At 39.9% G+C, this 15,195-nt stretch overlaps 1 protein-coding gene and 1 long non-coding RNA gene across 2 annotated transcripts in view; one reads left to right on the top strand and one right to left on the bottom strand.

Moving 5' to 3' along the window:
• The first annotated feature begins 682 nt into the window (after positions 1-682).
• LOC138956710 (arylsulfatase B-like) overlaps positions 683-15,195 on the top strand; it is a 41,079-nt gene continuing 26,566 nt past the window's right edge. The window contains exons 1-2 of the mRNA XM_070327997.1: positions 683-861; positions 7,438-7,549. Of these exons, the coding sequence (XP_070184098.1) occupies positions 729-861; positions 7,438-7,549 (245 nt within the window). The 5' untranslated portion in view covers positions 683-728. The remainder of the gene's footprint in view (positions 862-7,437; positions 7,550-15,195) is intronic.
• On the bottom strand, positions 5,485-6,538 carry LOC138956709 (uncharacterized). The gene is made up of 3 exons (XR_011452764.1): positions 6,482-6,538; positions 5,887-5,980; positions 5,485-5,563 (listed from the first exon to the last, which is right to left on the bottom strand). It is a non-coding gene; the product is annotated as an uncharacterized lncRNA (long non-coding RNA).

Genomic DNA, 15,195 nt, shown 5'->3' with positions numbered 1-15,195 from the left:
CCCCTTAACACGACGTTCCGACATGTGGAAGACATGCCCCCCCCCCCCCCCCCCCCACACTCACACACTCTCCGGCGCCTGCTGCAAGTCGACCGCAACTATTTTGAATAAATCGATCATCTTACAGCTTATCTTCAGGTCATGTCTACAATGGTTCAATCCTACACCTGTGCCATGTCAGACTGACTCTTTTCGCTCAACAAAAACAGGCAATGGACACACAAATTGTATTTGTGTTTGTGATCGGTATTGAAATATACCGTGTTTAAACGGAACAGTTATTTCCTGACTTGGAATACGAGTCGGATACTTCCGAACGATGCATTGTGTTCGTAACGGACTGATGATCGTTTGACACCGCTGCATAACTAACTCAGATTATCCTTACTGATTAAAACATATTACCGGCCTTCGTAATCTTAGCACGTTGATAATACATGTACAAATATGTGATACTTGGTCATGTGATTAGTTAAATCATTCTGAAGTGCACGTGCGTCAATCGATTGCACATTATTCAACCTGATCTATTTTAACATGTGCTTAATTCTTCACCCGAAACAGATACTTGGCCTTGTTATTAGTTCAATAATTTTGAAGGACAAGCTTATCAACCGACTGCACACAATTCCACTGATAACAGAGGAGTTTTTGTGTGTCGATGCTTTGATCAATTTTAACCTTACTTGGATCTTGCAGACGTGTAGATCGTTCAGTCTGCAAAGTTTATGGCAGAGGTGTGTCGAGTCCGTAGTTCTGGAACAATGATTGTACTCACTTTGGTTGTTGCTGTTTTGAGTGTAGCAGGCTGCAATGGAGCCAAACAGCCCCACATTGTCTTTATCGTCGCTGACGATTTGGGTGAGTAACACTTTGCTTTGTCAAAGTATTTTACCCAAGTTGATCTTCTGAATGAATGGTTCAAGTCCAGTTTCTTGCAGTTGAATGTAGGCAAAACAAAAGAAATGATTTTTGGAGGAAAGAGTGATAATTGTGGTCCCCAAAAAGTGAGAATAAGCGACAAGGAAGTTGAACTTGTGGAAACCTTCAAATATCTTGGGGTTTCAATTGACAATAAGCTGACTTTTAGTGATCATGTTCATGCTGTTTATAAGAAAGCTCAGCAGCGACTTTTTCTTCTCAGGAAGCTTAAATATTTTAATGTCAATCAAAGTGTTATGGAACTTGTGTATCGCAGTTTGATTGAAAGCATACTGACTTTTAACATTGTGACATGGTATGGTACCACAAATGTTAAAAACAAAGCTAAACTCCACCGCATTGTTGCGACGGCTAGCAAGCTTGTTGGGCAACCCCAACGACAGCTGACCAGTCTCTACGAAGCTGCCATTAAGCGGAAAGCTCTCAAAATTGTCCGTGATCCGATCCATCCTCTCAACCCCTGTTTCGAAATTCTCCCTTCAGGTAAACGTTATAAGGTCCCTTTGGCACGCAAAAACCAGTTTAAAAAGTCATTCCTGCCTTCTGCAGTCACCATTTTAAATTCTTCTCGCATCACGTAGAGGCTGGTCGGCTGGGAAAAAACAAACAATGTGTACATGTGAAGGTGTGTGGGAAATATTTGTAATGTGATTACTCGGCTGTGAAACCCAACTCCTGTGATATGAGAGGGTAAATTTACATAGTGCAATATCATATTTGATTGTATCCCTTTTATGTTTTATGTTTTATGTGTGTCGTCCTATACAATTGTTGTTATAATCGTTTACAGGCAGACAGGGTGTGCCGAAGAAAAATTTCCATTTTTATGTAATATTTTAATGGACAATAAAGTGCTGTTATTGTTATTGTTATTGTTTAAGACTATACAGGAGTTTGTGTTGGCATTGTCATTGTCGTTATTTTCGGATGTTTTTGCTTGTATGTTTTTTGGGGTACTCGTTTGCTTTGTGCACGTATTTATTCTGTAGATACATTTTACGTTCGTTGTCAATGAATTCAGCTTTAAAAGTCATGTTTACAATGCGAAAAGGGTGGGAAACGGAAAGTGTATATAATGCCCAGCCAATGTATCGTTTGTGCGATGCTTGAACACTGTTTCATAGCTAGTATACATACATACTCATTTTGTGATCATCGCCGTGAGCTTTTGCAAGAAAGAGATATCAATAAGTGTTCATTACTAACATTATGTATGTTTGGTTTTGTGTATAATTAAACGCTCCAGTGGCGGATTTAGGGGGGGGCGAAGGGTGCCCGGGCCCCCCCTTCAGGGAAAAAAAAGAGAGAGAAAGAGAGAGAGAGAGAGAGAGAGAGAGAGAGAGAGAGAGAGAGAGAGAGAGAGAGAGAGAGAGAGAGAGAGAGAGAGAGAGAGAGAGAGAGAGAGAGAGAGAAAAAGAGAGAGAGAGACGTACGTAAGACGTAAGGCGTAAGACATTTTATTGATTAAACACACAAGGTTCATTTCAACGGGGTGTGGGGAGGGGGGGTCAGTAATACATGCCGTGTGTTTGTATTTATGGACAATCACCCGGTTTTATCTCTTTCTCTCTAACATATACTCACACGAACGCACGCACGCTCTCACTCTCTCTCACTCTCTCTCTCTCTCTTAAACCTAAAGACATATCCAGCGCATGAATTAACAATATGGATAGGTGCAACGACAAACAAGTTTACAGTGCTAACATACATTATCGGCTTTCAATCATGCTCTATCGTTCCACGGCACAAACTCTCTAGCTCTCTCTCTCTCCTTCTCTCTCTCTCTCTCTCTCTCTCTCTCTCTCTCTCTCTCTCTCTCTCTCTCTCTCTCTCTCTCTCTCTCTCTCTCTCTCTCTCTGTCTCTCTCTAACATACACACATTTCCAGCGCAAAAATCAACAATGTCAGTAGGTACAACAACAACACAAGTGTACTACACCAGCATACATTATTTGCAATCAAACCTGCTCTAACATTCCATGGCACAAACTATGTATAACCATCGCCGTCTCGTTCACCTGTTCCACATTGGGTAACTAGTCCAAAAAACTTTTCCTTTTTTGAAAAACACGATATAAGAATCTGGCCACATGCACCACTGAATCCCCTTTATCTACAGACATAACACGTATAATACTGTTCGCATCTTCACTCTGGGTTTTTTCTCTTAATATTTTGACATCAAGTCTATAATCACAATATCCTTTGCATACAAACAATACATGTTTCTCGTCTTCCACGTCCTCTCTGCATACAGGGCAAATCAAAAGGCCCGGTACAACGTCAGTTCGATAGCGGCATTTGTGAGTGTTTATGGGTGAAATACCAAATCGAAATTGTATGTATGCATCTCGAAAACAGCGGAGCTGAATATGATCTATATACACTTCAGCGCGAATTTCTTGTTTAAAGGGCAGCTGTCGGGTTGCCTGGTCTCAAAAATGCGCTGAGTCGCGTGCAAAAACGCGTTTAAGAGTTTTCCGAGTTGATTCAACTAAAGACTGTTGATTTGGTCAAAGAAGAAGACACTTTCATCATTAGTTTGAAACCATTAAAATGCGTGAAACTTTCTGCTAGTTCTCACAATCCGCAAAAAAACGAAGCAGTTGGCAGGCCGAAACGACTCAAAATCCGCGACCGACAACTCTGTCAGCACAAGAAAGACGCCGCAGCGTTAGCCTTGCTGTGACGTCACTCAAGGAAGCCGATAAGGCCGCTGTGAAGTTTACAGTACAATGTAGACTACAGCTGGACATCTGTAATGCTGTACGCGTGATTGATTCTTGCACAAAGTAAAGTATTATGATGGTGGTATCTTCTCAAGACCCACGTTCCCATTTTCTCTTCTTTGATCTGACCGACTGCAACCTTTACAAGTCATTTCTAAAGTGGTTCACATGCTGTTGCTACTCCCCCAGTCCACCCGGTTAAACCATAAAGTTGCTCAACCACAGACCCTCGTGTCCCTTGTCAGCAGACACTGTACACTTATGAAGAAGGTCCGCTTGAGGTGTCACACCAATTACCGTGTACGTGTGAGGTACTGAATTCAAGACAAAAGCCAACTCTGTCGGTGGGAAAATCTAGGAAAGAGATGATGATAATACATCTTCAGTTACTCACTCAAGTAGATAGACGAGATAAGATAAAGGGAAGAGAGACGGAGACAAAGATGAAACAGTGGATATAGTGTGGAAAATGGCGGAGGGGGGTTCGGCCGCAAAAAATCAAAGATGAATTTGTCAAACTGTGTTTGTGATGGTTATCGTGTGTGTGTGTGTGTGTGTGTGTGTGTGTGTGTGTGTGTGTGTGTGTGTGTGTGTGTGTGTGTGTGTGTGTGTGATAACACGTATGTGCGTGTGTGTCTGTGTATATGTGTGATAACACGTGTGTGTGTGTGTGTGTGTGTGTGTGTGTGTGTGTGTGTGTGTATCTGTCTGTGTGTGTGTGTGAGTGTGTTTGTGTGTGTGTGTTTGTGTTCCTCGACGCGTGACAATATCTGCCAATAAGTTTAACAAAAACAGGGTTCAAGTGGAACAAAAGCAGGAGGGGGACGGAAGACATGTTATGAACTCCGTTTTTTACTGCGAAATTTTGGCCTGGGAGAAGTCACCCTTCACCTACCCGTGAAGTATGCTTGAGGGCTTGACTAGACAACCCGATTGCGCCCACTACACGGCACAAAGAGAGCACCGTTCAACCCGGCCGATTCCGCGGCTGACGTCACGCGTCCAAGGGAAGTAATTTTCGAGCGGGCTGCATTGACTCGGACAAGAATGCAAACTTTCTTCGATTAAAGACATTGTAGCCAATCTGCTGCACCCGGTGGCAGGGAAAGCAGTTCGACTTAAGGTGACTGCAGGGCAAGTTCAATTTTGCAAGCTAAAAATAAATGTTGTACTACCTTGTCAGTCTAGATCTGGAACTCATGAAACAGCACTATTCAAATCCCCATAAAGTGAGCTGGTGTTTTTCTAGATCTAAGCATCGACCGATGAGCTAATCTTATATAAAAAAAAATTAAAAAAAGGTAGCATCTTATAATATTCTCACGTGAATTATAGTTATAGCTAATCAGAAAACTAGTATTTAATTTTTTTTTTAAACTCAAACTGAAAATACAGGCATGCAACATTATCCTTGCTGTTTTGTGATAACCCTTACCATTTTATTTCAATCTTAAACAGGCGTAGCACCTCTCTGGAAGCCAAAAGAACACTTTAAATCCACCCCCCCCCCCCCAGTACTGAGTAAACATTGCTGTGCATATTAAAAAAAAAACCCAATGCCTGAGTCTACAGTCACCTGTTTATGTTGTTGTCCTTGTACTTGTAGCTTAGCAGTTCAAGAAACTGTTTCTCTGATCACATGATCAAAATTCAAATACTTAATAAACCAATTTTGATTCTATTTCTTCAATAATAAGTTGAACGTCTGCATATGTTATTGCCACAATTTACAGAGTTTCTGAATAAATGCTGCAAGAAAAACCAACAGAGTGAACAGTTTGTAAATATACTAACATACCTATATTTACCTTAAGACATGTGTGGTACAGTGGCTGCTAAAACGTCCGTTACACCTGTCTGCATATATTAGGTGACAGCCCTGATGGAGACTGAAAAAAAGGTTCCTTTGTCAGTACCCTGTGTATGAGTGTGGTCGGGTATGTTCTGGAACTATTAGAGTACTCCCTATGACCATATGTTGCACGGAGGGTAGGGGGGGGGGGGGGGGGCTTTTAGAGGTGTCGTTGTTGTTGGACTGTAGTGTAGAGGCTGATTGGCAGTGCTATGGGGTGAGGGTGGAGCTGGGGCGGAGAATATATCGTATGAAATTGAATACTAATAGTAATAAGCATGATCAGTTAGACTAGAGTTAAAAACTATGTTGATCGCCAGAGACATTACATAATGTGAAATCACAAGCATGTTACTGTACCTTTCGTTTTGCCATTGAGATTGGTAGAAGGCATTGAGTGGTGAACACAAGTTGCATTGATCACTGCATCACCATGTGGTCAATCCCCTTTGATCTGCAGATTGCACCAGCACAAACCAACACAGTGTTATGATCGTAAACAGCCCACATGGCCAATAAATCTAAGAACACAAACACTAGATAGATCTAATCGGAGAGCCTGCAAACCGAGTCATGCTTTTTAAATTCAATGAACATCTCTGTCAATGAAGCAGATAGATCTATCCTTGCGATTGTTTTTGCAAGCAGATAAATGTTAGAATGTCACTTATTCCGTTTTCATTCAACAAATTGATATTTTGCAAGATGCATTTCGTGCCAATGAGCTGAACAAACAATCAAAATCAAGAAAGTGGTACATTCTTGAAGACAAAATTCAGTCACGCAAACAAACTGAAGGGAAAAACTGAATCTAGCTTACTGCTGTACTGATTTCGCCAAATAAATGCATTTGCATGCCGAAGTTATTCCTGCTTTGATTCCAATCATTCTAATTGATCTGAATGCAAAAAATATACGTAAACGAGCTGATCAAAATGAGTAACATTGCACCTGCCTATAGACTGTACTGCGAAAGCGAAGGTCGTCTGCGACTGGAGATTTTGAAGTCAAACAGCGTCGTTTCTTCACTCTCAGCGGTTGTCGTCATCGGAAAAGTGAAAAGCCTGACTTGCAATCTAGCGAAAGACACATTCTGTCTTTCCGTTCGGGCGTTGTTTTTGTGTACAATCTCTGAAAATGTTATTTCGAAAAAGGCGGCCGTCATTGTTTTGGGGTTTCCGCCTAGTGGTGTTTTAAACCGGTTTCAGACCGGAACACACTGAGGAGATGAGAACAAAATGGCAGCCCCCATCAAATCCGAAAGGTCACGGAAAAAAGTCGTGAATAGTGTGACAGCCCCATTAATAGGGTCAGGTACTCATTCCCAGCTGGGTGGACTGGAGAGCGCTCGGAACACTCAGGTATTTGTATTCGCCCCGGTTGGGATCGAACCCACGACCTTCAGCGTGAGAGGCAAGCACGCAATGCTTATACTGATGTAGTGGTGTGTTTGTAGTTGTATACACCACCACTGTAATGTATCATGTTTAAAATAATATAGTTCATTTCACATACTTAGATTATATTTGGAATCAATAACAAGAAAGTTCGGTTGTTGGAACGTTTGTTATTGACAAAACAATACATTCACATATATTTCGAACCAACGGTCTTTTAAGTGAACAGACAAACAGATATTCACACACAACAATGTAAACTGATAGAACTATCAAGATAAGTTTTGTGTGAATATGTGTTTGTTTGTTCACTTAAAAGACCGTTGGGTCGAAATATAATGTGCATGTATTGTTTTGTCAATAACAAACGTTCAAACAACCTACCTTTCTTGTTTTTTGATTTTGAATTTTGGAACGTTGGTAGTCTTTTTGTTTTTGGATTTATTTAGATTAGATTTGATTATAATGATCTGATTTGATTTGGTTTGATTTGAAACACTGTTGTCATGGTCAGGCTGGAACGATGTGGGTTGGCACAACCCCGCCATGATCACCCCGACTCTCAACCGTATGGCCAGCGAGGGGGTCATCCTCAACTCGTCGTATGTCCAGTACCTCTGCTCGCCGTGAGTGTTGTTGAAGCTCGATTCATTCCGTAAATGTAGTTGTAATGCTCAATGGACTAAAGTACACGAAGTGGCAAACAATGAAGTCACCGATAAAGTTTGTGATGTGTTTGTAGTTTGTGCCAAACACCACATAATTATATATTTCCAAAATGAACAAAAGGATCACTCATTTTCAGACATTTAATAGAAATTTAAGCAAAGATTAATTTGGGAAAAGTACAACGCAGCTAAGAATAATACACTAGATACATTTTTACAAGGATTGGCGCTTGTATATGCATGTTTTGATGTAACCCCACAGGTTCATTTTATTGTACATACTAGCAGTCAGGCCCGGCTTCGCCCGGGTGTTTCTGCTCTCCCCTCTCTCAGAAACCTCTCCAATCTTATTCCAATGTGGACAAGGAACTTAGTCGATAAATATCGACAGGGGGCCGACTAATGGTTTAAATGTGAAATGTGTGTATAATAATGGGTGTGGGTCTGAAATGAAGTTAGGTAGTAGTTAACATTTGTTTTGAATAATTATTGGTATTTTGACAATGTGGGTAGCATGGAAATGTAAGCATTTGAATGTAAGTCTTAGGTACCATTGTACCCAGGAAGAGAGACCAGAGATAGGAGTAGGTTGCAAAATAGCTTGTGTGGTCTTTGGGTTTTGTTTTTGGAAAGATATTGTAAAAGAAAAAGAAGACAATTACAGTAATGCAATATTTATTGTGAAAACCAACGATTGTACAAAGAACATGTGAAGCAACATTATGTCTATGATGGTGTGAAGAAAATTAGTTATGATTTATACTATTATTATTTAGACTTGAGACTGACAGTGTTGTGACGAGCGTTGGCTAATGGTAACGAGTACATATGTGTGTAGTTGTGGTGTGTGTGTGTGTTTGCGCGTTGGTTTGGATTATGGGTGTAATTTGTAAAACAGATGTGACAGTAATAATGGAGTTCACATCAGTGAGGTTAGTTTGAAATGGAACACACGCACGTTTTTGAAAAAACATATGAAATTTTGAACCATGAGATCTTTATTAAATAATAAACTGAACATCAGCAAAACATCAAAGCAATTATTAATTTGGTTTGAAAAGCTTGACTTACTATGTTAAATAGTGGATTGAAGGCTGAAAACGTCATTTACAAATTACATCTGAGATAGGGAGGGCGGGTGGGGGAAGTGCTGAAAGTGTGGATGAGAATAAAAAAAAAAAATGCTGAGTGACAACAGGGAGGTTAAAGGCTGCCCTTTTCGTAGCGTTCATTAATTAATTCCTATTGTTTACATGTGCCAATAATGTTATAAAACTGTACCTAAGGGGACATAATAACGATTGGCTGTAGCTTTCGAACACAGAAAAAATTATTTCAGTATTGCAAAGTGGTTTTGATAGTGTCGAATGTAAACAGAACAGTCTCAAAGTGAAAGTGGATGTTTCCCGAAAATTGCGAAGTTAACAAGAATACCGGCAGAAAAGCGCGTTTTCCTGCTTAGCTCAATACGCTACCGCACTAATCTGGCGTGTCAATATCACTACGTTTTGGACGTGGAAGGTGAGCGATTTCCTTCCGCCCTCAGCTAATTCAAGAAATCACCCCCCCCTCCTAGGTATGTTGCGACCCATCTCGTCATCGGCGCTTTTCCGGAAATGACCTGCGCTTTGTTGGAATTCTAACAATGGCCGCCATTGTAGGAATTCCAACTTTGCGCTACGCGATTCTAGAAATGTATCGCGCGCATAGTGAGAATTCTGCTCTTTCTTAGAATGCGATGTAAAATGATACAAGTCATGATGGCCTATGTGATCAATGCTTAGTCTTGAAAAAGCAGATGCATTGTATAACGCACCAAACCAACCGAATTACAAAAAGCAAAAACACTTTTGATAACTTCGGCGGGTTGTAACAACACAGTTCAACGACCCATCCCGCTCGACCAAAACGCACCAATTTTACGTAATTTTTAACGTTTCAGATCTTACATTTTACAACAACAAAAACACAACAAGAGTGTTCCGATATAACTTCAGTTTCACTGGTAACTATCGATTGTAATATTTTTTTTACTCAGTCTTAACTGATTATATATTAAACTCACAGTCTCTCTGGGCTGCAGAGACAGCATTACGTCCCTTTATTGAGTAGGCTCTTGTCACTGCATGCATGGTAATCTAGGCTCTTGAAACGTAATGTGCAAGTCTGTGCGCTATATTGACGTGATTGATTGTTGCAAAATGTTGATTCAAATTAAAGATGATTTCAGCCTGTTGTAGCAAACTAACACTCTACTCTGAGAAAAAAAAAATCATTGTGTTCAAAATAGATCAGTCGAGACAGCAGCAACAAGCTAGCTGCATGCGCTGAGTGTCACTGAGATAATTGTTACACAGTGTACCCCCACACCCCCAATTCAAGACTTCCCCTGTATAAGACCTTGCTTTTTCATATACCTTATTCATGACCTGTGAAAAGGGTATACTTTTTTGTGCCAGTCGAAGGGTTGCCATTTCTAGAACGAGGCAGCTCGTTTCCGGAAATGCGGCGCTTTGTTGGAAATCAAATGAGGTTTCGGGAAATCCCGATTATTCCAACTCTGCCCCGGATTCTTACTTTGCGCCCAACAGGTACACGTGCACTCAAGTCAACCTCTGCTTTGACCTGTGTGCCAAGAGTCAGATGAGAGAGAGAGAAAGCGAGAGAGAGAACGAACGAACGAACGAACGAACCAACTTTATTTTTCGAGGGTAATGGAGTAGATACAGCAAAGATCTTTTTTCATCCAGCCCTCGCCCAAGAGGGAATTAACTAAGCAGTGCATAATATTAAAGCAGAAGAAGAAGCAAAGCAAAAACATAAAAACATGGTTATTAAATCAGACAAAGAGAGAAAAAAAATGTTCATAGCATACATGCCAACATGGTCATTGGTAATGGTATACATTAAAACACACACGGTCACATGCACACAGACACACACAGACATACATGCACATACAGACACACACGCACACACAGACACACGCACACAAACATACACACATACACACACACACACACACACACACACACACACACACACACACACACACACACACATGTACACATTGTACACATAATCATAATGTATGTGCACAATCCATGAAGAGAACAACGTAAACAGAGAGAGAAAAAAAACAAGAAACAAAAACTTAACTGAAATGATTCTATTAGTAGATCTTCATGTACTTATCAAACAGCAGTACCTGATCGAGGCATTAAGTGCCACACGACGATGAAAGCATATACAAAAAAATTATGTCTTCTAAAACTGGCAACAGAAAGTGGCTGTCTGAGAGAGACTGGTAAACCATTCCACAGAAATGGACCTGAGTATGCCAGACTAGTTTTATACAAGTCAATTCTAGGGAGGGGAACATTTAGTTTCTTCGTGCGGCTTGATGAAGTCTCAGTTAATAATATTCTTTTAGTTAAATAGTCTGGTACATGTCCAAGAACTATTTTATGCATAAACCTTGCCTTGTTAAACGCTAGTCTGGATGAAAGTGGAAGAATTTCAGCTTTTTTGTAGTCATGATTAGAGAGGGTGCTGTTTTTCAGCAGAACAACTTTTACTCCGCGTCTGTGCAAAGATTTTAGGGGTCTTAAAGCTGCATCACTTGCAGAATCCCAAAGGGTTGATGCATAGTCTATTCCAGACTGCACATGCGCTTGAAAAAATGTTCTGCGCGCATCAAAATTTAGAAAATGTTTAATCTTTGCAGACTGGTGAACTTTTTTTGCTGTAGATTTACATAAGTTACTTACATGAGGGCCCCATGTTAGATTGTTGTCAATAGTTACACCCAAAATGTTGTGTTCACTAACCTCGTTTATCAGCTGACTATCAACAGAAATGCACTTCTTTGGTTCCGACATGACTTGTCGTTTTTGACGCGTAGTAATTAGCATATACTTTGTTTTTTCTGGATTGAGAGACATGTGGTTTAAATGCGTCCATTCTACAGCATCATCGACACACTTCAGAAGTGTGTCGACTACAGAAGTAATATCATCACCTGAGGTATGAATAGTAGTATCATCAGCTAGCATATCACACTGTCCAGAGGATATGTGTAATGGTAAGTCATTGATGTAGACAGAAAATAATGAAGGTCCGAGGACCGAGCCTTGTGGGACCCCATATACAATTGGCATTGCTTCAGAGCTCGAACTGTTAAAGGTAACTTTTTGTGTTCTTCCCGACAAAAAAGAGGCTATAAAAGCCTGTGTGGGCTGTGGTAGTCTATAAATGGAAAGTTTCCGCAAAAGGAGGGCGTGATCAATAACATCAAATGCCTTTGCAAAGTCCATAAACAGTGCTCCACATAACTTATTAGAGTTGATTTTTGATAACCAAGAGTCCACCAGTTATGTCAATGCCGTATGGCACGAGTGTTTAGGTCTAAAACCAGACTGAGTTTCATGAAACAAATTGTTTGATGTAAAGTATATCATAATATGGTCATTGACATGTTTTTCCAGTAGTTTTGACAATACTGGTAAAACGGATATCGGTCTAAAATTTGAGGGATCTGTTTTATCACCTGCCTTAAAGAGGGGGATCACTTTAGCTTCCTTGAAAGCTTTGGGATAAACACTTTTTTCAATACAGAGATTGTAAAAATACGTTAGTGATTCCGCTATATGTGGGGCTGATAATCTAAGAATGTTGCTGTCTATTTCATCAGTTCCCTTTGTGCTACTTTCTTTCAAGTGAGTTAGAGAATTACATACTTTGGAGACTGACAAAAAAGGAATAACTTGTGCCTCGTATTTAATTTTGGTGTCACAGTACTTGCGCAAAATGGGTAAATTGTTTTCATCGGATTTGTCAGTTTTTATTACTTTACTTGCAACTGAACAGAAGTGATTATTAATTTCATCTGGCGAAATATCGTTTTCGTTCCATGATGTGGTCTTTACACATTTATTAGTTAAAAGATTAATGGCTTTCCATGTTTCCTTGGAACTCTTGCCTTTCTTAAGAATGTTTTCGAAGAACTGCTTTTTTGACTGTCGAGTCATATACTGACATTTTGCTTTCTGTGTTTTGTACTCTTCAGATTGGCGGTCGATCCGGCATAGATAATCTCGGTAATGTTGGGCTTCTATAATTTCAGGAGTGATCCACCCTGGCCGATATGAATACTTAATTCTTCTTGACCTTTTAGGTGCATGTTTATCTAAAACTTCGCGAAATGTAGAATACCATGTTTTTAAAGCGTCATCAGGATTGGTCTTGTTATATATCTCACTAACCCTGCCCCCTGCTCCCCCTCCCTGCCTTCCAGATCATCGCGAATAATGTTTACGAAACGATCGCCTCAGTGAAAGATCACGAGAATTTACAGAGTTCTCTCCCCTGTTCAAAAAGGTATGACGCGCTCACTCATGAGGTATGCGTGCTTCGATCAGACGGTAACTACGGGGGGGGGGGGGGGGGGGGGGGGGGGGCGGCGGGATGATAGCGGGCGGGGGGTAACCCTTAAGAATGACACGGTATACTGGTTTGATGAGAGTTACCTCCCTTCCGTGGGTGACAAAGCATGACTTACCTCCCTTGCACTATATAGACTGTATTGATAGATGGGGAGGGTCATTATCCGAGGAAGGTTATAATGTCTTGAGAAACTAAAAACCCAGGTGCACATGTGTGGGTCCAGGGCAGTGTGCATGCACAATATCTTGTGCTTATCTTTTGCCATCTCTGAGGTATGGCAACCACAGACAGACAGACACACACACACACACACAGACAGACATACACTCTCTTTTATTTATATGTATGTATAGATTTGTGATACTGCGACCACCAAGCCATGACCACCCCCTGAGTGTTGTAATTGTCCCCTTGTCTATGTGATGTACTGTAATGTAAAGCCTATACATGTTTAAACAAAAATCTACAAAAAGAGAAGAAAACAAAGTCGCGTAAGGCGAAAATACAACATTTAGTCAAGCTGTGGAACTCACAGAATGAAACTGAACGCACTGCATTTGTTCACAATGACCGTAGTCCGTCGCTCGTGCAAAAGGCAGTAAAATTGACGAGCCTGTTTAGCGCGGTAGTGGTTGCGCTGAGCTGCATAGCACGCTTTTCTGTACCTCTCTTCGTTTTAACTTTCTGAGCGTGTTTTTAATCCAAACAAATTATATCTATATGTTTTTGGAATCAGGAATCGACAAAGAATAAGATAAAATTGTTTTTTAAATCAATTTCAAAAATTTAATTTCATAATTTTTATATTTTTAATTTTCAGAGCATGTTTTTAATCCGAATATAACATATTTATATGTTTTTGGAATCAGAAAATAATTAAAAATAAGATAAACGTAATGTTAGATCGTTTTATAAAAAAAAACTAATTTTAATTACAATTTTCAGATTTTTAATGACCAAAGTCATTCATTAATTTGTAAGCCTCCTAGCTGAAATGCAATACCAAAGTCCGGCCTTTGTCGAAAATTGCTTGGCCAAACTTTCAATCAATTTCATTGAAAAATAAGAGTGTGACAGTGCCGTCTCAACTTTTACAAACAAACCGGATATGACGTCATCAAAGACATTTATCCCAAAAAAGAAAAAAACGTCTGGGGATATCATACCCATAAACTTTCATGTAAAATTTCATAAAGATCGGTCCAGTAGTTTACTCTAAATCGCTCTTCACACACACACGCACACACAGACACATATACACCACGACCCTCGTCTCGATTCCCCCCTCTATGTTGTAACATTTAGTCAAAACTTGACTAAATGGAAACAAGTCGCGAAAGGCGAAAATACAACATTTAGTCAAGTAGCTGTCGAACTCACAGAATGAAACTGAACGCAATGCAACGCAGCAAGACCGTATACTCGTAGCATCGTCAGTCCACCGCTCATGCTCATGGCAAAGGCAGTGAAATTGACAAGAAGAGCGGTTTAGTAGTTGCGCTGAGAAGGATAGCACGCTTTTCTGTACCTCTCTTCGTTTTAACTTTCTGAGCGTGTTTTTAATCCAAACATATCATATCTATATGTTTTTGGAATCAGGAACCGACAAGGAATAAGATGAAAGTGTTTTTAAATTGATTTGGACAATTTAATTTTGATAATAATTTTTATATTTTTAATTTTCAGAGCTTGTTTTTAATCCAAATATAACATATTTATATGTTTTTGGAATCAGAAAATGATGGAGAATAAGATAAACGTAAATTTAGATCGTTTTATAAAAACATTTTTTTTTATAATTTTCATATTTTTAATGACCAAAGCCATTAATTCATTGTTAAGCCACCAAGCTGAAATGCAATACCAAAGTCCGGCCTTCGTCGAAGATTGCTTGGCCAAAATGTCAATCAATTTGATTGAAAAATGAGGGTGTGACAGTGCCGCCTCAACTTTTACAAAAAGCCGGATATGACGTCATCAAAGACATTTATCGGAAGAAAGAAAAAAATGTTCGGATATGTCGTACCCAGGAACACTCATGTCAAATTTCATAAATATCGGTCCAGTAGTTTAGTCTAAATCGCTCTGCACACACACACAGACACAGACACAGACACACACACAGACACACAGACACACACACACACACACACACAGAC

The sequence above is a fragment of the Littorina saxatilis genome, unplaced genomic scaffold, assembly GCF_037325665.1.
Source record: "Littorina saxatilis isolate snail1 unplaced genomic scaffold, US_GU_Lsax_2.0 scaffold_596, whole genome shotgun sequence".
NCBI classification, from domain to species: domain Eukaryota; kingdom Metazoa; phylum Mollusca; class Gastropoda; order Littorinimorpha; family Littorinidae; genus Littorina; species Littorina saxatilis.
This window is presented reverse-complemented; position numbering and strand designations above follow the sequence as displayed.